Here is a 26221-nt window from a genome sequence, read left to right on the forward strand (position 1 = left end):
TTCATTCGATGCTTGTTGGTTGTTATTCCCATTTACTGTATTCTTAATCATCATGTAATTTCAATCAATTCATGACTGGAAAGTTGCATTCAATCAATTGTTAACTAATTTTAGAATCTACAAATGAGTGCAGAGAAATATTCTAACTTATTTCTTTCCCTGATTTATAATTTTGTTTACTGAGCATAAGACATGAATTATTGAAGTCTTATACATTTCCTCAGGTTGCTGCAGGACGGGAGTGGTACATTCATACCATTTATACAGTTCGGTCCAAAGAAAACGCAAACAGGGGCATTGGAAAACGAAGCTTAGAGTATCACTCTTTGGTTTCTTCAACCAATGAGCTCGCCCTTCATCGTCCCAGAAGGTCAGCCAGCGATCTGGTTCCAGATGTAGTTGAGGATATTGGGGAAGACAACAACCGAGGCACAAATATCATGCACATCTCCTTGGACCGCACCAGACGTCGGGCGGGGGTGTCAAATGAGTTGTTTACCAATGGGCTGGACCCCAGTGAGCTGAACGCAGAGGAGGAAGAGGAGAATCTGGTGACACTTGTGGGGGCGTTGGTGGGGCTGCTGCTGACTGTTCTCATCATTGTCACCATTATACTGGTGCTGAGATCCAGACAGAAGGATGGGAAGGAGGGCTGGAGGGAGGGCGTGGAGGAGGTGGTTAAAGGGTCTGTCAGCACGGAGCCCATGTTGGTGGTGAGGATGCAAGACTGTCACAACAGCTCGGAGGTCTGAGCAGTGGATGCATGCATGAACAGATGGGCAGAGGACTGAAGATGTGTGGGCTTTTGTAAAATTCTAGATATTTGTTTTTTTAAAAACTTTCATTGAATTACTTTCATAACCAAAAGTCAGACTGTTTCAATGCGTTATCCATTGTGTGCGTCCTTGTTAGTAGGGTTATTTCTACAGTGTGTGATCACTGCAGCAGAAAACATGCGCCTTCTTCAGTCAGCATTACAACTCGTTCAACTAGTGGCGTTCTATTTCCAGGCTTTATGGTGTTTAAGTGCCTGTAGCAGCTGTATCACTTCAGGATGGTCCCATTAATGCTGAGCCATTTTTTCATTAACCTAAATTTACACAAGTCAAACCACAATTTTCAGAGCTGTAGTTTTATTTAGGGTATAAGGGAACATGTGAAATCAGTATTCCTACTGAAATTAATTGGTCGCCTAAAAGAGAAAACTATCTATTAACAGGATTGCATCCTTTAAGAATATATGTTATATTATTATATTGGGTTTATGAAAACTGAACACAAAGCTTTTACCCACAAAACATTTAACACTGTGCTGCTGTGGGTACATTAATATTTATTCTGAGGCTTACAATTACATCCTCAAATATTTTCTGGCTCATTCTGGATTACTAAATGTGTAATTAAAAAAAAGAAAGAAACATGAGATCCTGCAGAGCTCTCATCAAACTAGAAGGTCAAAACCACTACCATTAACCAGCTGATTGTTAAATGCATTCACTACCTCTGTTTGTCTTCATTTTGTATCCAGTAAGATGAGGAACATTAGGATTGTCACCACACTGTCTGTTATGTTGTTCCTATTTTATGTTTTATTAATATTTGGCTAAAATTATGTTTTTTAACAGCTATCATTAAAGTATGTTTGTATAAAGAAGCTCATCTCAGGAGTTATTTCTTTTACAGAGTGTTTGAACATAATTTAATACTGTTGAATATCTACAAAGACACTTTTCACCTCTGTGTTACACTGCTAATGAATGTGGTGCTGTGAACATGCAAATACTGTATTCATGTCCTATGATTTAACCCAGATTCTTCTCACATTAAGTTCCTGTAAGCTTTATTTGTCACAGCTGCTGTGTGGGATTAGAGTGTTCTGACTCATGATGATGAAAACAATATAGCTGCTTACAAATCAGTATTTCATAATGAAAAATGTTTAATACAGTCTTTGTCATTATTATTCAGTTATTAATACTGGTGTAATTTCTTGTGTTGTTGATCCTGTGTCTTACTCTTCTTTGGGTGTACAACATGCTGAGACTTCCTAAATATTTGTCTTATTCTGGTGTTGTCAGTCATAATTGTACAATTGCTTCCAAAGTTTATCAGGGCTTTTTTTTTGTCCCTGAAAAATTTGAAGACAACACAATATTTGACATCAAATGCACTTTTTGAGTCACATCCCTCACATGCCAGTCCGAGCTATGCAATGTAATGTACACCCCACAGCCAGTTATCTACATGTATACAACTATTTTAGCACAATCAAACTTGATATTCAGTTTGTGTCTTTATATGAATGAGTTTTTATGTATATGTATTTAAGAATAAATATTGTTCCATATTGGTTGTTGTCAGTTTACTGTTTATACAGAGCTATGATGTGACAAAAATAGCTAGACTAGCTTTAACTTGAAAGTGGGAAGTGAAATAAAATTCTAGGCTTTGACCTGGTAAATTCTGGGACAAATGAAAAATAAATAATGCACAGTCAACAGGTGAGCTTTGCATAGCAAAACAAGTGTCTTCAATATTTAATTCGTTTTTCTGTTGAAAACAGGAAATACAGGATGGCAATGCAGGGAAGATAAAAGTGGATGAATGACAGAATAAAATGGACACAGTGCTTCTAGAGTTGGTTACAGTAATCAGTATGGCTTGAAATAAAAGCATGATGCAGCATTATACTGATTAATTAATTTTGATTAAAGATTTAGTTACTAAGGTGAGGGAAAATGTTTTTGCCATCTTGTTCATGTGTGAAGTAATTCAGTTTTATCCTTGTTCATAAGATTAATTTGCTGACATGATTATCCAGGTACCCACTGAAGAGGTACATCTAGTAATTCCAGTCAGGGGACTTGAATAAGTAATAATGAATATCTTAAAATGTAACGACGAGTGCTAATAAAAAACAAAGGCAAGTGAGTCTCAATGGGAATGAGCTGTTAACATCAGCAGGACTGATGAGGGGGAATGGAATCGGCCACAGGGACGAGCAGAGGAGGGCAGTGAAGGCAGGATGGTGTAGCTGTGACATGTGGGGAAAGGGGGACTCTCTAGAGACATCTAGTGGACTAGTAGAGACTAGCATCAAATGTGTTGGAGAATGTGGTAGTGTTGCCGGATGAAGCAACCGCGACAGACCATAATACTGTGTGTTCACTGAAAATGCTTGTAGTTCCTTGACATTATTGTCTAGAGCACATGTGTCAAATTCAAGGCCCGGGGGCCAAATGTGACCCACCACATCATTTTATGTGGCCCACTAGAGCATTAAAGGTCAGTGTTTAAAAATAAATAGGTCAAAAGTGTGCTCTGGGCAAAACTACATTTCCCACAATGCAGTAATTAAGATCATTTTAACTTTGATAAAAACATTTTGTTAATCTCCTAACTTTGTTTGATGTTATTTTTCTTTATCACTCGGATAGTTTGATCCTGGATTGACTTATGTGGGTTTCATAACCTGACAAATTGAAAGGATTTATTTTATAACGGAGAAACAAACAAACATATTTTTTTCTGTGCAACTGTAATGTTTGTAACTTGAATAAGTAATAAATTAAGAGTTATTTAACATTGAGACGCAGTTACATTTAGGTTACATTACATTGAGTTGCATATAGTTAGATTCTTAAGTTACATCTAGCTCTTTTAGGACAGCCTTGATGCTGATGTGAACCTTTGCAAAAACGAGTTCAACAATCCTGGTCTAGAGTGAGTTACTGATGAACAATGGGGTGTTGATGGGGACATTGGATCCCTGGACATAGGGAAGAAACAGATTGTCTTCCTGCTTTCACGAATGATGGCAGGTGTCCTGTCTGAGGCCAGATGCAAATGGTGTTTAAAACATAACATCAACACCCCATAGATTAGGATTTCACATGTCATGTCAAAATAACTCAACAAATATCAAACTAAGTAAACAGTTTGGTCTTATGTCAGACTTCATGTGGCCTTTTCAGCTTTCCTGTTGACGCGTCATCAGAAATGTTTCTTCCTGTAATATGAACTATGAGAAAAAATTGAACTGGACTTTGGTAACACAAATTGTAACTTGATGGACATGCAGTTATCTGCACAGAAAGCTGTCTCACACATTCTTTGGAAAAATGATGGAACACCATCACCGCCACACTTGCAAACATCACTTGCATCCTCTATTTCATCGCTTGTAAAGTTATTCTGATCATTATGCGAGACATTTCAGAATGACCTAACCCTTTTGCAAACCCATTTCTCTTATATGATGTTGAGTTAAAGCTCCGTAAAGGTAACAAAAGTATATTAAAAAAAACAGGTCGAATTGTAACGCAAGACATGAAAATGGAAATTCTGCATTGCTCTTTTGGGGGACTTCAAAACTCATGTGGTCTTGGACATCTGAGTGAAGAAAGGGGCAGAGCTGTTTCACTCTGAGTACCTTAAGTCTCTGGATGTGCAGAGATTGTCATGGTTAACGTGCCTCTGTAAGATCGTCTGGCGGACGGGGACAGTGCCTCTGGATTGGCAGACTGCAGTTCCCTTTCCAAAAAGGGGGACTGGAGAGTGTGCTTCAACTATAGGGGCACTGCACTCCTTGGCTTCCTGTGGAATGTTTATTCCAGGGTACTGGAGAGGAAGATTAGACCGATAATCAAATCTCGGATTTAGGAGGAGAGTCTCACCTATAGTGAGACTCTCACCTATGGTCTCATCTATAGCCATGAGCTTTGGGTCATGACCAAAAGGACAAGATCCCGGATCAAGTGCTCAAAATAACTTTCCTCTGTAGGGTGCCTGGGTGCACCCTTAGAATTAGAGTGAGAAGCTCAGTCACCAGTTGGGAACTCGGAGTAGAGCCACTGCTCCTCCACGGCGAGCAAAGCCGAAACATCTGTTTGGGATGCTTCCTGAACACCTGCCTGTGGAGGTGTTCCAGGCATGTCCTGCTGGGAGGAGACCTCTAGGACCTAGGACAGATACACTAGAGAGACCATATCTCTTGGCTGGCCTCGGGATCCCGATGGAAGAGCTAGAGGAGGTGTCTGGGGAGAGGAAAGTATGGGCATCCCTTCTGAGATTTTGCCTCTGCAACCTAAACCCGGAGAAGCGGTTGAAAATAGATGGATGGGTGAATGGATGGATAGATGGATGATGGATGGATGGATGGATGGATGGATGGATAGAAAGGTGGATGAATGGATGGATGTTGGATGGATGGATAGATGGATGGATGAATGGATGGATGGATAGAAAGATGGATGGATGGATGGATGGATGGATGGACGGATGGATGGATGGATGATGGATGGATGGATGGATGGATGGATGGATGGATGATGGATGGATGGATAGAAAGATGGATGGATGAAATATTACAATTAAATACAAAAACATTACAAGAAGATGGTTTTGAGGTAAAATCTGTGCTCTCCAATCTCTGCGTGGAGGAAGCAGAAAATGGAGCATTACACTCATACAGTAGAATTACACCTAGCCGGTAGGAATGTCAGTGAGAACCAACCTCCCTATCCAGAGAGTGCAGTAGAGATTGTGGTTGATAAAAGATTAAACAACATCTATATAGTCACTCAATCATGCGTTTATTTTATACACATTATAACTATTATTAAAATTAATCCATTACTAAGCTAGAACACCAATGCAATGGAGTTCGGCCCTTTTAATTCCATTGTTTTATGTTCTCATACACTCAGTGCTATGCTATCATATATTTCATGCTGAAGGATGTGGAGAAATAGACAGCGCTGTGCCTTTCTGTTCCAGGGAGTTATGTCAAGGACGCATTATTAACAGAAACTATCTGAGAAACACAACATCTGTGTGAAGGTGTACTCCCCTAGAACTATAAATGTTAAAGATCAACAAGACTCTGTGTTTGCTCTTGGACAGACAATGATAAGATCCTGAGACAATTGAGAAACCTCTGCAGGGAAAACACTACATTCTACCTGCTGTTTAATACACCTTGTGATTCACTGAACCCTATACTTTTGTCTTGTACCATTTCTGAAATCATCCCACAAGTGGCTGGACTGTCAAAAAAATTAAGGATTTTCTCAAAGCACAACATTCCAGTGCACTTCGGACCCAGATAAAAACTGGTTCACCTGAACAACAAAGCACCCAAACACAAACTCAACAATGTTGTTTATGAGGAGCACAGTGACAAGGAAACCAAGCAACCACTTCACAAATGGATAACACAACAATAGCGAGTCAGCTCCTGTGGACCAGACCCAACAGTTCACCTGCATCTGAAGGACATTGTTTTTTGTCTTTCTGGGTCGACTGGTCTAAGAAGTAGCCTACCCAAAGTCAGCAAACGGATAAGCTGACTTTAGCCAGTATGGGGAAAATGTAGGGAAAGGAAGCCAAAATAATGCATTACCAACAGCCTCTTCTCCAGCAGACATCTCCAAAATAGTGATGAATAAACATTAACCAACAAATAAAGTAAAATATGCAAAACACTTAAGGCAAAATCTAAACTAAAAAAAAACCCGTACAATCGAATAAAAAGCAAAACCATAGGCTATAAACTGTCATTTGATTACACTTTCGAATAAACGAGCAAATTGAGGCCAAAGGCGATGGGGGTTGGTGGGTGGAGTCACATCTGATTGGTTAACACGGGTTGTGACGCAGCACAAATGAGCCCGCTTCCCTCCTTCTTCTTCCTTCCCTTCCTGCTGCGGATGAGGCTTCGGACCACTTAGAGTTGTGAAAATGGCAACAGCTGGACCAGGTGGAGACGACCTGAAGAAGGAACTCACATGTGCCATTTGTTTGGATTTCTTCAAAGACCCTGTCATCCTGAAATGTGGACATAATTTCTGTCGGTTTTGTATCTGCATGCACTGGGATGAAAATGGCGGAGACTACGGTTATCAGTGCCCTCAGTGCCGTACGGTAAGTTTAAATATGTCGCCTCTTATCCAACTTACCCGCAATGTTTTCGTTTTTAATTTTATCCCAAAGTGTTTTAGTGACTATTATGACAATAAATCAGGGCCAGCTGTTTGACGCTGGGCTTTAGCCACCGAATGCGCCTTGTTGGCTACTGTTGCTATGATAGCATGTGAGAAACGCACGATTTAAGTCAACAGACTTTGTGTCGCCGCTATTCATTTCACACTATTTACGAAATATCGTGTGCAGTCTGATGCAGTTCTTCCTCTTTGTTCCCAGGTGTTCAGCAAGAGGAGCTTCACTAAAAATTATCTGGTGCAAAATTTGGTGGCCAAACTGGACGATCTGGAGTGTTTGGGGCCGTGTTCTTTACAACCCAAGCCCGTTAATGTAGATGGAAAGTGTGAACAACACGGAGAAGAGCTGAAACTGTACTGCCAGACGGACAAGAGGCCCATCTGTGTGGTCTGCAGAGAGTCTAGGACGCACAGGTTGGTCACGTTCTCACCTTTTTTACATTGGAAAATTGCAGCTATGTGTTTGATTGTAGGCGTTTGATTGACGTGATAAAAATGGGGGTGGTCGTTGTTTGCAAGGTCTGAGGACTAATGTGGCCCTTGGCAGTTAAATTAGACACCTTGAATGTCACAATCCTCATGCAAACAACATTCTATTTGATTTATTTGCTTCATTTACAATGAATGGGCATTCATTATGAGCTGCAAAGTCAAGCAGCTGAAGGTTTTCCAAACCAAATAATCTGTCTGTCAAAGGAATTTCCAGCATGTTAAACTGATAACATTGTCTCCATATGATCACATGACCTCAAGTTGTGTTTGTCACAATTCCAGGAATGCGCTTGACCCTTTGTTTTATCTTTCATGACCATCTTTATTTAAATAAACAAACAAGAACCAATGCGGTCCGACTGCAACATCCCACGACAACCCTGAATTCAAAATTTTACCAACCTACTTAAATAGGTCAAATATCAAAGCTAGTGGTCTGACCTACTTTCATAGATCATTGCACTAGCTTTGATCTACAGTCTTGCGCACACTGGCCTTCTCCCTCGTCTTTATCTCATCCAGTTCCTCAGTGTACAAAAGTAAATATTTAGTTTTCTCAAGGTCATCATCTCATTTTCATCCCCTTTGCTGCCCAGGTAAGGTTTCATCTTTCTATCTGCAACAGTTGCGAACATATTTGGTGGACTAACGGACAGAGGAACACACAAAGGCTGACAATTACAATACATCACCGCTTTGAAGCGGGATTTAAAGATTCAAATACAATTGTTTCCCATAATTCTTCTTATAAAAAAGAAGAAAAATTACTTACTAGTGACGGCACACCAATCAACTGTTGCAACACTTCCTGGATATTTTTTAGAAGGTTTAATGTGTTTCTTAATCCCTTCATAATGTTGACAAATTCAAATGATAGACTTACCAGGAAGAAATTTAACACCTGAGCCATTTACCAGAACTAGGCATAGGTCAATACTGTAGAGATATAAGCCCACCTCATATATTTTACAGTGCCAGATGTGAATTTACTACTGAAAAATTCACAACACTCTGTGGAATTTCACATGTATCCATTCAGCTGTCAAGCACGGCTGTTTCTGTGGTCCTACTTTAGCTTAATTTCACTAAATGTCTGTAGGCTCCAGATGAGGTAATCCTGTAAATCTTAAACTGAACAATCGGCATTCTTTGAACCATTCTAGTGGTTCAAATTGCTTCTAGTGGTTCAAAGTTGTTCATTCTAGTGGGCCAAATTGCCTTATGGATAAAACAAAAAGGACTAGTATGTTTTCATTTCAGATCTGTGATGTTTCAAGTGAATGAATCTCCACTACAGTGAATGCTACAAATGCACAGTGTTGTTAAGCACTGACAGTGTCATTTTAACATGAACAAGAGTGTTACTGTATTCAAAGGTGGACCAGAATTGGTAAGATTTCAAAGCGGTGATGTATTGTAATTGTCAGCATTTGTGTGTTCGTTCATTAGTTAGTCCACCAAATATCTTCACAACTGTAATGGAAATTGGCATTGTGTGTGTCCTGATTTGACTCTCATCATGTCACTACTGAGAACATGCTTCAAAACCTCTCCATGCAACTGCTGGGCTACGTCACATCTTAGTTTGTTCGGACACAGAGAGGTCACAGCAGGTCACAGCCCATTAAACCATATAGAGAGCTGAGATGCTGCAGACCCAGTACTCCTCTCTAAGGAGAGGAGATGGAGAGGAGATGGAGACCTGTTTTCAGTGAACTCGTTATTTTGGTGCATTCCAATGTGTAATAAAGATGTCGTAGTTTTGGTGTAATATTGATATTTTGGTTGTGGTGCATTCCAATGTGTAAAGGCGCCTAATAAAGATGTTTTATGGGTGCGTGAAAGCCTCCTACGATGCATTCCCGGGGGTAACGAAAACTTAGTGATGTTTTTCCTCAGCTGGGGTACCAGCTGGGGTGGGGTGCCTGCGAGCTGGAACTGGCCATTCCTGCTCGCATGCAGGCCTTGCTTTTTCAAAAGTATAAAAGGTGAAGAGTTTCATGCTCCAGTCAGAGTCAGCTGCGGGTTACATACGGACACCCAGCCGGTAGAAGCTACTCCGCCTGGGTTGTGGGCTCTCCATTCCTCTGTCAAGGTAAGAGGCGAAGCATAGTTGGAATGCCACCATATATTGCCTCAGCTCAACCAAATATTTGTGTGTTTGATGATTGCTATGCTCTGTGGGGAATTAAACTACAAGTTTATTCTAGCATCATAGAATTGTTTGTTTGCATTGCTATGCGCTGCGGGGACTAAGACACATTTAGTCTAGCATCATAGAGGTCTTTTGACTTGTTTGTTTGTACTTTGTATTGCTATGCTCTGCGTGGAATAAATCACACGTTATATTCTAGCATCATAGGAGTCTCGTTGATTAATGGTGAGTTTTCTGTGTTCCCACCTCTGCGGACATGTATGAAAATATTTCACAAAACGACAACCGTTTCAGATGACGGGTGAAACAAAAAGCACATTACTCGGGCGGCAAAGGGGATAAAAATGAGATGATGACCTTGTCCTTGACATGGTCAAGGTCAAATTTTTTTATTTTTGTACACTCAAACCGGATAAGATAGATGAGGGAGAAGGCCAGTGTAAGACCATAGATCAAAGTACTAGCTTTGATCTACCAAAGTAGGTCATATCACTAGCTTTGATATTTGACCTATGAAAGTACTGTAGGTCAGGGTAAAATTTTGAATTCGAGGTCGTGGGATGTTGCAGTCTGACTGCATTGGTTCTAGTTTGCTCTTATAGTGTTAAGATCTATTTCCTTGCACAAACGAGTCATTTGTAGTCATGTAGTCATTTTTCAAACTTGTTTGTTGTATTCAGTTTGTAATTTGTATTTCTGTACTCTAGGGATTATGACACGTTAGTTGGATTTAACAGATTTTGGAAACGTTGAGTTACCATATCATCAAGAGTTGATTATAAACCCATAACAAACCACAAGACATGACATAATGGATCCATCCATCACTGAAAGATTGGTTACAGAAATCTTCTTCTGATTCAGTATGTCAAGAACTTCAATTTCTACAGTCTGACCATTTTTGTGCACACAAAACTACAGTATTGTATTTACCACAGTGGTATTAACACAGTCATACTGGTGAAGATGTGGGAGCAAAATGGACTATTTACAACCACCTAGGCACACTAGATGAAACACAAATTGCCACCAACAAACCACTGCTCATATTTATTTTGCTTCAAATGAGGTCTAGCATTCTGTTTCTCAGCTTTCCTATGACTAATCCAGACACACAGCCATTACCTTGGACTGGGAGTCGAAACATTAGCTGAGGAAAATGCTAATAGTTGCAAAATAAACAGTCAAATTGTATAAACAAGAAAACGGACAGTATAGCTCAGGAAACACCACTGTCTTTAATGCTTGGGCTATCAGGAAGAGAATATTCTAATATTCGTCAGACATGTCACCAGTGACTTCAAAGGGAAATAATGTGATCAAACAATTCATAAATTAAGTTACATACAGATAATTATATGTAAATCAGCTGGGTCTTGAAACCTCAGATCAGTCGATGAAGACGTTTTGTGTGGATCCATGCTAAGAGTAGGCGATATGGCCCTAAAATAGAATCCCGATATTTCAGGGAATTTTGGCAATAAAGATACTCTACGATGTTTTTGATTATGTAACAAAAAAAATTAAAATGTTCTGTGCGATATAGCTGTGTAAAAGGGGGCCATTTTGACATATAATTAGGAGTGATGACGATTCTCTGTAAAACACTAATCATCCTATCTTGTTTTTTGTTTTTTTTGCATTGGCCTGCATTGAGACAGATCTGTCCTTGGATCTTGGTTCCTTGGTCGGTTGGTTGTTTGGTTGCTTGTTTTGACGATAACTCTGTAAAACCCTGTCACCTTCTAACCCTGCCACCATGGCATGTTTTGTGAATGCTTTGCTTACACAAGGTTAACATACAGCAGGTTGGACGAACATGAAATATTAAACTCACTTTTTTTCCTAACATGGTTAAACAGCACTTCAAAATGAGGTTATAATTAGTTCAAATGATTAACAGAATGTTCGTATCATTATGTTAAAAATAATCCGATTATTCCGAGGGTTGGAATTTGCATTTTGTATTTGCAGTTAGTCAATTTGTTTTGCTCTTTTGTTGCTATGGAGATGTTATCAGGGCCGCCAGCATTCTGGGTGTTACTGTAGTGTACAGTGTAAGCTAATGTGAGAGTGTTTATGAAGCCTGGCCTAAGTGTCAGCCTTTTTTCAGAAGCACTTGTTTCATTTCAGACACCATGAGGTAGCACCGGTGCCAGAAGTTGTGAACGATATGAAGGTAAGCTTGAGATGTCCAACATCACAAGGATGACTATTCTTTAATCCGCCTCCTTCTCTGCATTTGGCCACAGGTTTTGGGATTCTAACTGCCACTTATCAATCGCATGGAATGTAGTCATTAGTTTGTCTGTGATGTTGTGTTCTCATCTTCAGTCATTTGTGTCCATGCTTTGTTACAGATGGAGCTGAAACTGAGGCTAATGGAGCTCAACTGGCAGAAGTCTCAGTGTGTAAAAGTTAGGAGTACTGACGGGCTCACCAAAAGTGCATTGAGGGTTAGTATATTTCTAATAGATCTTTTGGTTTCCATGGGAAGATGTAGCTTTGGGTGACTCGGAGTGTTTGGCATTTTTCCAGAGCTTCCTGAATTTTAATTTTCACGTTACTCTTGTTTATTTACTTGTGAAATTTTAAATTTCCCAGTTTGGGATAAATAAAGTATATCTATCAAATTTAGGTTTTCAGGACAATCATCGGTCACGTGTCATGTCTTTGAACTTTTACAGCGTTTATCATGTCATATTGGTTGCATAAATATTTGATTAAGGCATTATACTGATCTTTCATCAATCCTTCATCTTCTTTGTTCTCCAGGTAAAGAAATTGAGACTGAAGGAGAAAATTGAGTCAGATGTCGGAGCTTTAGTCCAGTTCTTGCTGGATGAGAGAGACTCCCTGCTTGATAGCCTTGATGCTGAGGAAGTGGCCACCATGGCTGTCATAGACGACAACCTGAAGGCAGTAGAGTCCGAGATGGAAGCTGTTGACAAAGCTATAGCCAACATCCACGCCCACATCAGTGGCAAAACTAGCATTGAGGTAAATACTGACATGTCGACCATCAGTATTTCTAGCAATATACAGAAATAGTCATGAATTTTTAAAAAATACATTACATTATATACATTCATTAAAAGTATCCTGAAATGGTAGCTGGAGAAATTATAGGGATGTGTATTTCTTTAAAACGTAATTGAATGAAGCAGATTGTTGATGTTTAGTCATAAAATATCACCCATAATAATATAAAAAGTAATTGGTCTATAATCAAAATGCTTTTTTTCCTCCAACAGAGCCTTGCCGAGACATTTGACGAGTAAGTAATATGTTTTTGTTCAGGCATAGGAATATGTTTTGAATATAACCACTGAATCCTGATGTTTTTAACATGAACCTTGAGGTTAAAGTCATGGAAATCAATACAATATTTTCCGCACTATAAGGCGCACTGGACTATAAGGCGCACCCCCAATAATTTGTTTGTTTCATAATTTATTTCATATATAAGGCGCACACAATAAAAAATAAATAAAATTTATTTGATAAACTGCAGCGGCTGTAGTTGCACAATCCGTCCACTAGATAGAGCCGTGCTGCTCAGGCAGTCATGATTGCATTCATGACTTCCTGACTACCTTTGAATGGCCCCTATTGTTATGTCAATAAGCCATTCTGAGCCTCATCAAGGAAACCTGATCACTTGATCACTTTGCCATCTTAGAAAGAAGTCAACACGCGTATTAAAAAACCTGACATTAAAACTGGTTAAATTCATTACGAGTGCAGTCAGTGCGAACAGAGCGGATTATTTCCTGATCTGAAGTTCGAAGCAAATATTTATGCTCCGACGTTCATTTATTAAATATTGTTTCGATCAGTAGTCCAGTCGGAGGTGAGGTGCAGCTATTTGCTGCTGTGTGTCCTAAACAATTTTTTAACTAGTTTTTAATGCTAGTTTACTGGCAAATATGATGCTGTTTTACTCCTAGAACTGACTTTAACGTTGGTGTCTCACCGCCGTCAATCTCACCACACGTCGCTGCAGACAGAATACACAAGCCTGAATGTGCCCCTTCGACGCACCCCCCAGAGATATCAACTACATTTGCAAATCAATTGCAGCACACCTTTGTCTAGCTTTGACTCAGCTCTTGAAATTTCAGAAAAGGCTGGAAGTTCAGTTTTGAGGGTCTTTCATTCACCTTTATTCCAGTTTCTCCGTGTGTTTCCACAGACTAATAGAATGGACCGTCACTAGATTCCAGATGACAGCACAATGACATTTTTTAGACCAATTAAGTTTAAAGGGGGTTATTTCCGACGCCAAATAGTTAGGAAATACTGAGATCAGTCAGTCAGTCAGTCAAACTTTATTAATAGAATTGTTGAAAGTTCCTTATGTTTTGCTACGTAATCACCGGTGCTCCTACAGTCTGCTCTACCATCTGAGAGCAGCTCAGTCAGAGCCGGGACTTCGGTGACGCCCCTTGACTACCGTTGTTAGGGGGCGTAGGCCCGAGTGCCTTGTGAGGGAGCTCCTCTGGTGGCGGAGTGCGGCATGACTGGCGGCCAGACTGCCGGCTTTTTTTCAGCGATCATGTTTTTAACCAATATTAATATGAATATTAATCCATATATGACGCACCGGGTTATAAGGCGCACTATGGGTTTGTGAGAAAATTTTAGGCTTTTAGGTGCGCCTTATAGTGCGGAAAATACGGTAATCTTTCCCATTATTTGTCTTCAGAGTCATCCATTGCAAGCCTTTCACACCTCCAGAATCGGTCAGTTATCAGACTGAATTTACGGACTTCTCAGGACCTTTCCAGCTAATCATGTGGAAGAAGATGATGCACGTGCTGCATACCAGTGAGTTTGTGCCCCACGCCGTGTACACTCATGTTTTTGCTATTTGAAGGAAAGACTGGTGGTTAGCAATGTTTCATCACTGCAAGAATGATCTTCAAACCTGCTGGTTAGCTAAGACTTCCTGTACAGAGTTTGCATGTTCTCATACGTGCTGCAGTGTTTCCAAAGACATTCAGCTTACCTGGTGCCTCTAAATTCTCTTCAAAGGTGTATTTTGCTGGGTTTTTTTTAATATACATATTTTTAATGCAGCCTGATGTAAGAGAGGGTGATGAATTTATCTCCTTCCCACTCTCCAGTGCCTCAGAACCTCACCTTGGACCCGGACACTGCTCACCCAAACCTGATCATCTCAGACTTTGACACCAAGGTGGAGGAGGGCCGTGTTCGGAACCAGGAACCAGACCTGCCGTCCCGCTTCACCAGGTTCTGCGGTGTCCTTGCCACCGCCCAATACTCCAGCGGTCAGCATTACTGGGAAGTAGATGTGAAGGACAAAGGCGTTTGGTACCTGGGAATCACCACCGAATGCAGTAACAGGAAGGGTTTTGTCAGCCTCACTCCGTCCTCTGGGTACTGGAGCCTGTGTTTGCAGGACCGGCTGTATGCCAATGGAGAACAAGGGCGTATCCCAGTGGCAGACTACTGGAACTCTCCGAGGGTGGGAGTGTACCTGGACTATGACAACGGTCGTCTTTTTTTCTATGACGCCGTTACGATGAAAAGACTGTACATGTTTGACACGTGTTTTATAGAGCCTGTATACCCTTTCTTCAGCCCAGGGAAGTACGATCCAGGCAGCAGGCTGCAAATATGCCATTATTACTGACAGCTGTGTCAAATGATTAAAACTACCCATGTACAGTGACTTTTTTAATGGGGTTTTTTTTTTTGGGAAGGGGGAGCAAGATTTTATTTCAATTTAGTGTTGAGAGCCAGGGTGATGTCTCCCCTTATTGTATGCTCTGCAATCACGTATTGGTCTCATTGATTTTTAGATGAAGATATTCCAGGTGTCTTGCCACCCTTTGCTTTTGATGGGTTATTATTTGACTCCCAGAGTTTCAACTCGTAATGGTCTTTTAGCAACATTTCAGAAACACTTGCCCGTAGTTGTTTCATGGATGTCTTAAGGTGTTTTAAACTCATCTTTTATCTTTTTTTTTTTTAAATTGGTTGTATTATTTAAGTCTCATTTAGCATGTGCACAAGATATGAAGTCTGGGGAGTTTTCTTTGTTGGATGTATTTTGAAGAAAACCTTTAACGTAATGTCTGAAAAACGGTAATGAAATATTCCGAAACTGATGGTCAACACAGCAGATTTCTTGAAATATGATCTCTTCACGACCAAGAGTTGTAGGCTTCTTCAGACCGATATGTGAATACAGTTTGAATGAATTGATAGCTTAAAACCTATCAATTATTCAACAAGTATAGGCCTATAAAGTCTCTGGACACAGCTGGATAGACCTACAATGAATGTAATTGGATGACAACACGCAGAGATGAGAACTGATGTGTGTGGGTTTTCATGCTTGGATATTCTGATGTCTGATTGATTTAGGAGGTATCCTACAGATGCTTTGAATTCCTTGGGTAAACTGTCAATCAAATAAAGCCCAATGAAAGTTTTTTTTTTTTTCCCCACAGCTATGTATAACAAAATGTCCAACTCTAGGGAAATTTTCAATTGAAGAGAGAAAACATTTTAAATCTGTAGTATCACTAAAAGCCGTCAGACTTCATTGGTAAAGCATTCATTCAGATTCAGTAGAGACCTGCTTAAGTCGCCAACAGTCCCATTGTCGTTTTGTTTACACAGTTCAAGTCAGATTAGAAAAATCCTTAAATTAAGAGTGACATGAAAGTTGTTTGAAAATGCTTTATACCTCCTTAGATTTCCAAACTTTCAGTGCTGCAGGTTGGTCCCTCGAGGTTTTTAATCATGTAAATCACTTTCATTGTTGGATTTCTGAATGTACATAATGTATTTATACATTTTCTCCTGCCCCATAAACATGTGACTCAAACATTTGAAACTCTTCTTTGCTTGAAGGGATGGATGGGATGTTGAGCCTTTTACATGGTCATAATGAATTTTTCATTTTCCCATTGCCTTACTGTGTAGCAATGTAAACAAAAATCAAATGTGACCATTCATATGTTTTTCTTCAGACGTGTCAGTGTGCTAGTGTTAGAAAACCTTTTTTCACTTTCAAGAGGTTTCCCAAGATGGCTGCTGCTCCCTGATGGCTATTCTTGTCCAACACCCTCATTTCAACATGTGAAATGGTTTAGTGTTGCTGATTCAGTTAAATACCACCAGAACATTTAAGGAGGAGGTGAGAAAATGGGCATCTCTCCATCTCTTTATTCAGTCATGACTGTTTCCTGACTGTGAAGATCTATTTTAAATGAAGGGCTTCGACCGGCCGCTGCCAGAGTTGCTCATATCCTCATTAGATGTCAACAGAGTGCCAAGAGCACAAATTTATAGTCCTTGAATGACTTCATGAAACATTCTGAATTTCAGTTTTTGAGTCATTTAATTTACAGCTTGAATGTCCAAAGATGGAAACTAACATTTTCGGATAAATATGCGTGATTCATTCGCTCAAGCTGTCCACCTGTGAGATGGATGGCGAGTGGCTGCAATTCCGTTGTCCTTCCAAACGAGGGCGCCATTGTCCATTTTTTAAGGGTGAACTACACAAATTAATTACTGTAATGATTTTATAAATCAAATTCTAAAGACTTGCAGAAATGCTAATTTGCGCGATCACTGCTGGATAGACACTTCAATTTTGAGGTTATTCATTTTTAAATGCCATGATTACATTCAAATTACTTTTCCAATTTACAGTATGAAACTAAGTTACATGCATGTATTTACTTTTTCACAAACATGCACTGGAAAAAATTGGTGTTTGATTAAAAAATGTTGGTCAAGATGGGCCTCTAAATAATCTCATGGCCTACAAGGAACATTACAACTCTTATGTAAGCGTCCCAAATATGAAGCCCTTTTACTAATACAATTAATGTATTTTCATGCAAACCCTAATCCTAACAGACAAACTTGACAACAGTCCATTGTTTCATTCTTTTATATTTACAATCATACCTTTGCTGTGATTACATAAATGTATAGATTACTTCTTGTAAGACTGCATACAGCAGGTTTAACAGGATGATTGATGTAGTGCATCATTGATGCTGTATGTGCTTTATTTCACAGTCATGAGTGGGTCTGTTACAAACAGAAAAACAAGACTCAAATTAATGGAAGAGGAAAAGCAAATGAATCCCTCATGACAGAGTTTTCCATTCGATGGGAAATGCAGATGAAAAAATTTTTTTAAATGAAGTACAGCTCAAACATCGAGGACAGGCAGTCGATTGACAAACTGATGAAAAATTCTGTCATTGAATGTTAGCTGGTGTTGAGTTTCTCCAGGAGCCACACAGAAAACCTTGAAAAAATTGCCCAACCGAACCAATGACCAAAAAATAATAAAAAACTCCACAATAAAGGTGCTTGTCAGCAAGAAGAATACGATTGTAATATACAGTCCATTTCTGAATATGTAAATCATATAACTATACACAGGCATATATTACTTTTGCAAACTATATAACTCTTATATTTTATTTTGTGCAATGTTCAACAACAACTTACAACATCACATTTTGGTAGAAGGAAAAGTTACTGTTTGACTGGATGTGAACTCTCAGAAGAGAAGGCATATGTACAAAGATGTTTGGTGAAGTTGTTCAAATGCACTAATTAGAAAAAAAAAATTTTTTGAACAAATTATGTAGAAAATAACATAAATTAAGGTCTTCAAAAAATAAAAAAGCAAATAATGTGTACACAACTTTGTTCCAATGATGTTGGCATGTCATTTGGTTGGCTACTACTTTGCATGACCCTCCACTGTATGAGTACATGTTCCACTATTGAAAGCTTTGATTTATTAAGTGCTGGAGTAAGTATATAGTGACGTCAATCAATATATACACTAAATATGCATATATACAACTACATTAGATTGTAGATGTGAATACACCAAAGTGCAAGAATTAGAGGGGTTAAATATAAGAGGTTTATTTCAGTTACCAGCAGCGTCTGGCTGATTCAGACGTGTTATTGTTTAACTTTTGTGCTTTTGTATGCCTGCCCAAACACTTGTAACTTGCATATCACTCACCATATGAGTCAAAAGGAAATATACAATTAATATATGTGTACAGTGGTGCTTTCAAAATGATAAGGTGCAGAATAAGAACACATTTCTTAGTTTTTTGGCAGGATACCAATATGCAACTTTGGAGTGGCCTGAGCGTTATTAGATCATAAAGCATCATCGTCTCACGGGAAGCTGTCCAAAAATTATGGTCAGACTAGCTGGTTGTCTACTAGTGGAAGGAAACAGCTTGAAATAAAACAGATTTACTTAAAAACACAAGTTATACAGTACTAAGACTATATGATGATGAGATATTTTACCCCATAGTTGCTTTTTTGATTATTATTTTTTAAGTTTTATATCATTGGATAGTGTCTGGGAGTTCACGTTTTGGCAAGGAGTTACTGTAACATCTTGTAGTACTTTTTGGGATCACCAACTTATTTCATCTTTCAATAAAGTCCAATATTTAAAGTAAATCTACATTTTTGGGATTTCTTTATTTCTTTTTCTGTGAATTTGTTTCCTCGTTGCCATTCTGAATATTGAATCTTCTTAAGTAGATAAACTGTACTGACTAAAGGATAATAAACTCAGTGTGGAACCCAGAGCCACATGCAGGCACCTTGCAGCGCTACTGTATGTCCACATGCAGTAAGCGGAGTACACGCCAGCAAAGCCTTCCGTCAGTCTACTGAAGGTATCTGTAAACCTTAAAGCAGTGATTGCCAGAGTCGGCGACAGCCACATGTCCATCTGAAGTGAGGGCCAGGCCCTGAGGGCCATACAGCGGGTCTGCTGAAGTGTTAATGTAAGACAGGAAGGAGCCTGTGCTGTCAAACACCTGAAACAGAAGACAGCTTACTGTGCCAGTTGTACTTGACCCAACGGTAGCCAAAAATTCTCAAGATGGTTGTTAATCGTGCTGCTTTGAATATTTGAAAGATCTGAACATGCTTCTTATTTTTTACGTGTCCTTTTCCATAGTGTCATAACAAAACTTAGTCACCTGTGAATTTCAAGCCCTACAGCTGTAACATGGATGTCAGAGTGTGGCCTGCCTCACCTGTATTCTGCTGTTCCCCCAGTCTGCTACAATGATGTTCCCATTAGCATCGACAGCCACACCAGTGGGGGCATTGAACTGGCCGTTGCCTTCACCATGAGAGCCAAATTTGAACAGGAACTCTCCATCGGCACTGTAAACCTAGAACAGGAAGTTGGATAAACGCTTCTGATCCACGTCTTCATGATCATAATGTGAATGTGTTTTTAAGTACATCACACCACTGCATTACTTTATATTCAGTTTTAGGATATAGAACAGATGCTGTCTTACCTTCACAGAGTGGTTGTGAAAATCGGTCACAATAATTTCATTCTTGTTGTTCACTGCAACAAAGTGCGGGCCTATATGAGGAGAGAGAGGAAGGTTATTGTGGAACTTGCTGTGCCTATTCCTGCGTTTCACATAATTCCTTTGTTCTTATTGGCCGCCACAAACTCTACCTAGTTGTTATAAAACCTACTTGTATTACCAGGTTAGTTCTCTCTGATGACCCTGTTTGATGGCATTATCTTCATGTAGATTAGCAGTAAAACAACTGTTTTCCGGTTTCTTCAGAATGTCAAAAAAGTTCAGAAGCAGCGAGATTTTGTGACAAAGCTCAAGGCTATGGAATCAAATCCTTCATTTAGTTTTGTGTCAGTTATAAATAGTTATAAAAATACTGCATTGGTGGCTATTAATGTGAAGTGAAAGCCTATTGGCTGAGTGACCCATTAAAGATTTCTTCCCACACCTATCATCTTGGTTAGTCACGGCACCGGAATCAGAACAGTGAAAATCATTCACACAGATTGTTTTATACACATCAACACAAAAGACAATGCACGTGACAAAAAGTCCATTATTGTAATAGTGATTATTACAATGTGTGTGCACTTGTTCATCTCTGATTATTATTGTGCAGACACAGCTTTATCCAACAATCTCAGGAAGTCAGAGGCATGATCAGGGAGCTGGGTTAGACAGAGGGCACTGCACTGTGGGATTAAGGTTGCAGCAAGGCCACACTTTGTACTTACTGAAAATTGAGCCAGATTTATTTAAGTTTGGACCAAGTTTTTCTGGATTGACAAACAGGAAGGAGAGCAGAAAAAAGAAGAATATGTTGTCAGAGATAAAGGATGAGATAAAAACACTCAGACGGAACTCAGGCAGGTGTCTCCAGATCAGGTACGGGTGTCCTCCAAGGGTCCAGACTTAGTCAAAACAATTTTTTACCATATATTAATTCAAACAATATCCCCTTAGTCATTCTAAAATATACTGCCCATCTTTTGGAAGATTGTATTTCTTTGTATTGGTTCCCATTCAAAACTTCTCCAGTGAGATCTTTCTCATCGACCATAAGCTTGAAGTAAATTCTGTAGTAGTAGTAGTTGTAGTAGTATCCAGATCACATACCAGTATATCTTGAAATAGTAACTGAACCGTTGATTCATTGTTATGGAAACATGAGTCACCTTTGAGAACAATCAAAAAAAAATTTCTTGCACAACTGTGTGTTTGATTCCACTGGTGTAAACTGTATAATCTGTGTTGTTATGTTAGTGCTTTGACTCATGGATACCTTGATAACTGGTGATACAGTTAAAAAATGATTACAGTACATCCTAAATAAAAAGCTGAGATGGTCTTGTATGAACAGAAGGATGTTGCTGTGTGTGTTGTTTCATTATAATGTCCTCCTGCAGAAACTACTGAATCACCACCAGATTAGCAATATTGCTTAGATTGAAATCCTAATTTGATGAGATTGTAGTTTTTACAGGGGTGTCATTACATCATTTTTGTCCAAGCACTGCATACATTATCCATGAATTTGCAGGAGGAAAACCACGGCAAAATAAATCTAGATCTGTTGCTTCTTGGGTCGTTCCCCATCTCTTCAAGAACTGTCGTCAAAATCTGTTCATAACTTTTTGAATAATCCTGCTAATAGACTGAAACAAAGCAACAGCAGCAGAAACATGACCTTTGACAAAGACAATACAACAGGAAACTACAGTGGGGCGGTCTGCGGAGGCACGTGTTTTCTTTTGTTTTTGGGCAAGGATGTTATGAGGGGGTCACTGCACCACCAGGGGCTTTGCAGAACACTAAATGCCTACAAGCTTGTATTTGTAAAGAGAAAGCAGCATCCAATATAATATTGCCTATTAAGAGATACTGAGGTTTATCCTGGTGTTTGTTCAGACACAAAATAATCATATGTAATGGTTTGTTTGTTTTAAAAGTGTGGACAAAAACTGTCTCAGTGCCTTCTTTGACAAAGTCCAACACTGCACATTGATGATTATTCCTTTGCTGCTGTACAGAAATATATGTTTATATGTCACAAGCTGACATTCAACGTACTAAAAAAAAATCAGTCTTGCACAATGCAGAAGTGAAAGCCAAAGAATGCTCAGGTGGAAGAGTAGACATCTCTGTCTGTGAATGAGAGGTCATAGGTCGCGTACGAAGCCTCGTCCTCACCTGCAAACTGTCTGTCCGATGTCCCCCTCCCTCCAAACTTAGTCACCAACTTCCCATTGGATTGGAAAATGAAGACACAGCAGGCCTTGTTGTCCACAGTGATAATGTGTCCATTCTTATCCACCGCCACGCCTTTAGGACCCATGAGCCGACCTGCACCGATCTTATTCTGAGGGAGGAAGATGAAGATGATGTGAGGAGAAAGAGAATATGTTTAAATGTGTGTATATGAATTCTATATATCACTGAGGATAATGGATCACTATTTTACAACTGTGAAACAAGTCAGATGAATTAACAGGAGATGAAGCATAATGTACCTTCAGCATTGCCGACATGTTTTAAGACCTCACCTTAAACTTGCCATCAGAGGAAAAAATGCTGACCCATCGATTGTCATAGTCAGCCACCACAATGTCACCGTTCAAGTCCACCGTGACGCCCGTCGGTCTCTGCAACTGCCCCGGAGAGCGACCTCTGACCCCAAATCGCATCTTGAACTGGCCGTCGTTGGAGAATATCTGTAATCAGTCTCATCAAAGGGGCTGCTTTTGAGTGAAAAGCTCATGAACGACAGCAGCTTTTTTCTGTTCTACACCACCACATATAGCAGCACTCACATATTTTTTCTTTGTGTCTACCTCACCTGTATGCACTGGTTGTTGCTGTCGGCAACCACCACTCTGCCATTACTGGAAGCTGAGATTCCCTGCAGATTCGTGAACTCTCCTTTTTCTCTGCCACGGGAACCTTGGAATTAAAAAGAGACACTCTGTATTCACTGTGAGTTCTGTATTATACTGCTGAGAAAGCAGTAGCTGCACACAGCAGAGGACATTAAGTATTCTTTAAATATTTCATGGGATAAGGCATACAAAACAAGCAATAGGATGTCTTCTTGGGGGCATTTCATGCTCTTTCGGTTATGGTGCAGATATGGACAGGGCGTCTGTCTTACCTACTCGGTAGATGAGTTCATCCTCAATGGGGTTCTCTTTTTTCTTGGTTGTGCTGTACATGCTAGAAGGCCGTCGCACTGCTTTCTGCCGGATGTGGCCCCCCGTTCCGCTAGGAGACTTCACCCTCCTCTTCACATCATCTGGAGATTGTGGCACATCTGACGGCTTGACTGCCCGCAAGCGGAAGGGGCTGCCGCGTATGGGCTGGCCGTACAGCATTAGGGAGAAAGAGTACTCTCCCTCAGAGCGCAACGTGTAGCCCACTTCATATGTCCCGTTTTTATTGTCCACTATCTCTGTCTCTGCAGCTCTACTCCCATCAGCAGACGTTATCTCTGCTTTTAATATAGCGTTTCCTGTCCGCACCAACTCTCCATCCTGCAAATAAAAAACCTAATTTAGTTTCGGAGCAAATAAAATACCTTATTGTTTATTTATTGTGATCGCGATTGCAAACAGCTTTTGCATATCCTGAGAAAGTGCTGCTGTATAGTTTGTAATTCTCATTTTTCTCTTTCAAGAATTTAGTTACAGTAAAAAAACAGTAAGAAAAGGAATATTAGGAATGACTGAGTAAGTCAAGCTTACTCAGTCATTCCTAATACTGACGTTGAGTCTTTTTGTCCAGTCCAGCCCACAGCAGCTGAGGGCTCAGCTGATTCCCCTCTTCTGCTGCTCTGCTCTAAGCTTATTTACAACTTGTGCTGCATCTGTTTCAATCAGCTTCACTCGTTTCACTGATCCCTGCTATGATCTGCACCCTAATTAGGACTTTTGCTGCTGCTCTGCCTGGTCTAGCCATTACATTTCTATACATAAAAGATCATAGGAGATTCCAAATCACGGAAGTATAATTACTGCAGAGTAAATTAAAGTTTCCCCCGATTGAAGTGATCCTGACTGAAATAAACACGTTACAAACATTTATCCAGGGTTCCCTTGGTACATGTTTCAAACAGCATGTTAGATCATTCAAAGGCAATACTTTGTCTTTTGTTGTCACAGTGACGGTGTGATGCTGCCCAGTTGCAGCATGGCGGAGGCCTTCTCCAGTAGCGACCGAAGTGTGAGCGACGGCAGCCGTGGTGAGGAGGACACCCAGGTTCTGGATGGAACGTCGCAAGCCTTCAGTCTCAACCTGGAACAGAGAGCATATCCAAATATTAGAAATCTACTGCAGAATCCCTCTCTCTCTCTAAAGTAAGAATACTGCTAGACTTTTTGACCAGAAATATCTGAAACTAACTGATGCTCGTGAGGATATTGTGGTATCAAACATAGCTGTCTGTATTCAGAAAGGAAAAAGGCAAAGAGCACACATGTCTACAAGCACAATCTTTGATTTGAGTACCAGTGACAGACTATTGATCCGAATAACAGCAGTTGTTACCTGACAGTCCAGATGTGCGTTCTGATGCGGCCGTTCTGGAAAGTCATGCCTTGCCAGCGCTGTTACCCGCTCACTCATCTGCTTCTGAACCAGCAGCACCTACACTCGCGAGAGACACATGAATTATTTGAGTACACATCCTGCTACACTACCGCAGCACTTTTATCAGGCGATTGACACGCTCCTGTAATTTACACCCTGCCAGCCCACCTCGGTAGCACTGCCGTGGCTGAGAGCCTGCTCTGTGAAGCTGCAGCTGCTCTGGATGTGATCCTTCCCTTGAAGAAGAGATGAAAGCTGAGCCTGCAGGACCTGCATTCAGGTGGATAGAAGAGCAAAAGAGCATGGTGAAGAGAGAGGAAGAGTCAAAACAGTTAAGTCAGCGGCCTGAAGTATGTTGACAGGAATGTGAGACATGTGGCAGGTGACTTCTAAACGCCTGTTTGTAAAACGCCTGAGTGCATCTGGCCATCTGACAGATATGAGCGAGTGTGTTTATTGTGTGTGTGTGTGTATGTGTGTGTGTGTGTGTGTGTGTGTGTGTGTGTGTGTGTGTGTGTGTGTGTGTGTGTGTGTGCGTGTGTAAATGTGTGAGAAAAACTAACTTTCTGCTTGCTGCTGCAGATGTTCTCCAGGTCTGTAATGAGGGCCGTCTTGCGCTGATGCAGCGCTCGTTCCAGTTCGTCAAATGTACTCGTGATCTCTGCCACCGCCTCGACTTTCCTGTCGTTCAGCTGCCGAGAGATTTCACTCACCAGATCGATGGCGGCCGTTAGCTGGGGGAGCCTGCAAGTTGGCACAATGCAAAACTTTCAGTAACCCTAGAATTGAGATTCAAAGGAAGAAGATTGATTGAGAATGTAAAAAATAAAACCACATCTATGATTGAATAGTAAATCCTAAACACACAGAAACCATTTTATTCTCTAATGAAAGAGGGCTGTTGTCACTGTGCTCTACATTAGCATGTTACGACATGCCAGGGTCAGCATAACAAAGGATTTTTGAATAGCAGATGCTGAATCTGGGCCAAATAGTAAATAGCGTACAAACACCTAATGTGAAGGAAATAAATCTTTACCAATGGATCTAGTCCACACCTGCTGTGAATGGCGTCCAGCTGCGTCTTCAGAACAGCCTTGTGCTGCTCAACGACATCCCGCAGTGGAACAGTCACATGCTCCCGATGTTCGCCCTCCGTGCAGTCCAGACACATGGCCGTCTCACATGACTCGCAGTAGAACTCCATCACCTGCAGGGGGAGACAATTGGCCTCAGTCTTCCACAGCTTAAAAGCTTCTCTCATCTTAATTATTGCCAAAAACAGAACAGAAAAGATTTTGGTGAGGGGATGACTGGAATGAGGCAGCAAAAAGGTGATTTCCACCTTCCCCTCGTGATTCGGGCAGCAGAGAGGTTTCCCTGCAGCCGCAGCACTGACTGACTCCAGGACGCTGCAGGCTTCTGGCCGCGAGCACTCCGGGTCTCGTTGAAGGACCTAGTAATTCATTTTTAAAAAAAGAAGAATGTATTTTAAACCATATTCTGATGCTTTTGTTGAGCAATTTTTAATATTTACATATTTTTCATTAGGTTACGTAAAGACGTAGTAGGAGAAAAGGGCTGAAATGTAGCAAAGGAACCCAGGCAAAATAATC

The 26221-nt window shown here is 40.3% G+C and overlaps 3 protein-coding genes across 6 annotated transcripts in view; 2 read left to right on the plus strand and 1 right to left on the minus strand.

The window, feature by feature from the left end:
• The window catches only part of frem2a (FRAS1 related extracellular matrix 2a), a 57317-nt gene extending 56119 nt beyond the window's left edge, over positions 1-1198 (plus strand). The window contains exon 24 of the mRNA XM_068331492.1: positions 225-1198. Coding sequence (XP_068187593.1) covers positions 225-752 — 528 coding nt within the window. The 3' untranslated portion in view covers positions 753-1198. The remainder of the gene's footprint in view (positions 1-224) is intronic.
• A 5494-nt stretch (positions 1199-6692) lies between these two features.
• Positions 6693-16501, plus strand: trim47 (tripartite motif containing 47). Its single transcript, XM_068330518.1, has 8 exons — positions 6693-6924; positions 7204-7415; positions 11782-11827; positions 12009-12104; positions 12424-12648; positions 12903-12925; positions 14357-14478; positions 14778-16501. Exons 1-8 carry the CDS (start codon positions 6742-6744, stop codon positions 15305-15307), a joined length of 1437 nt encoding a protein of 478 aa, XP_068186619.1. The 5' UTR covers positions 6693-6741; the 3' UTR covers positions 15308-16501.
• A 507-nt stretch (positions 16502-17008) lies between these two features.
• The window catches only part of trim3b (tripartite motif containing 3b), a 30071-nt gene continuing 20858 nt past the window's right edge, over positions 17009-26221 (minus strand). Inside the window, exons 4-17 of one of the 4 annotated variants that reach the window (XM_068330516.1) lie at positions 25951-26061; positions 25664-25815; positions 25169-25349; positions 24774-24875; positions 24564-24662; positions 24159-24311; positions 23173-23551; positions 22861-22964; positions 22568-22735; positions 22215-22383; positions 20759-20800; positions 20010-20080; positions 19737-19877; positions 17014-19514 (exon numbers count right to left, since the gene is read on the minus strand). In XM_068330516.1, the coding sequence (XP_068186617.1) occupies positions 19362-19514; positions 19737-19877; positions 20010-20080; positions 20759-20800; positions 22215-22383; positions 22568-22735; positions 22861-22964; positions 23173-23551; positions 24159-24311; positions 24564-24662; positions 24774-24875; positions 25169-25349; positions 25664-25815; positions 25951-26061 (2025 nt within the window). In that variant the 3' untranslated portion in view covers positions 17014-19361. Of the gene's footprint in view, positions 19515-19736; positions 19878-20009; positions 20081-20758; positions 20801-22214; positions 22384-22567; positions 22736-22860; positions 22965-23172; positions 23552-24158; positions 24312-24563; positions 24663-24773; positions 24876-25168; positions 25350-25663; positions 26062-26221 lie in introns of all 4 variants that reach the window. The other 3 variants (XM_068330517.1, XM_068330515.1, XM_068330514.1) reach the window with 3 other exon arrangements.

This window comes from Antennarius striatus, chromosome 13 (assembly GCF_040054535.1).
Source record: "Antennarius striatus isolate MH-2024 chromosome 13, ASM4005453v1, whole genome shotgun sequence".
Lineage (NCBI taxonomy): Eukaryota > Metazoa > Chordata > Actinopteri > Lophiiformes > Antennariidae > Antennarius > Antennarius striatus.

Excerpts from the sequence above, each read along its gene's own strand:
- trim47 (XM_068330518.1), top strand. The coding sequence starts at position 6,742 with ATGGCAACAGCTGGACCAGGTGGAGACGACCTGAAGAAGGAACTCACA. Across the intron at positions 11,828-12,008 it reads AAGTTGTGAACGATATGAAG|ATGGAGCTGAAACTGAGGCT; the intron begins GTAAGCTTGAGA and ends GCTTTGTTACAG. Across the intron at positions 14,479-14,777 it reads GATGCACGTGCTGCATACCA|TGCCTCAGAACCTCACCTTG; the intron begins GTGAGTTTGTGC and ends CCCACTCTCCAG.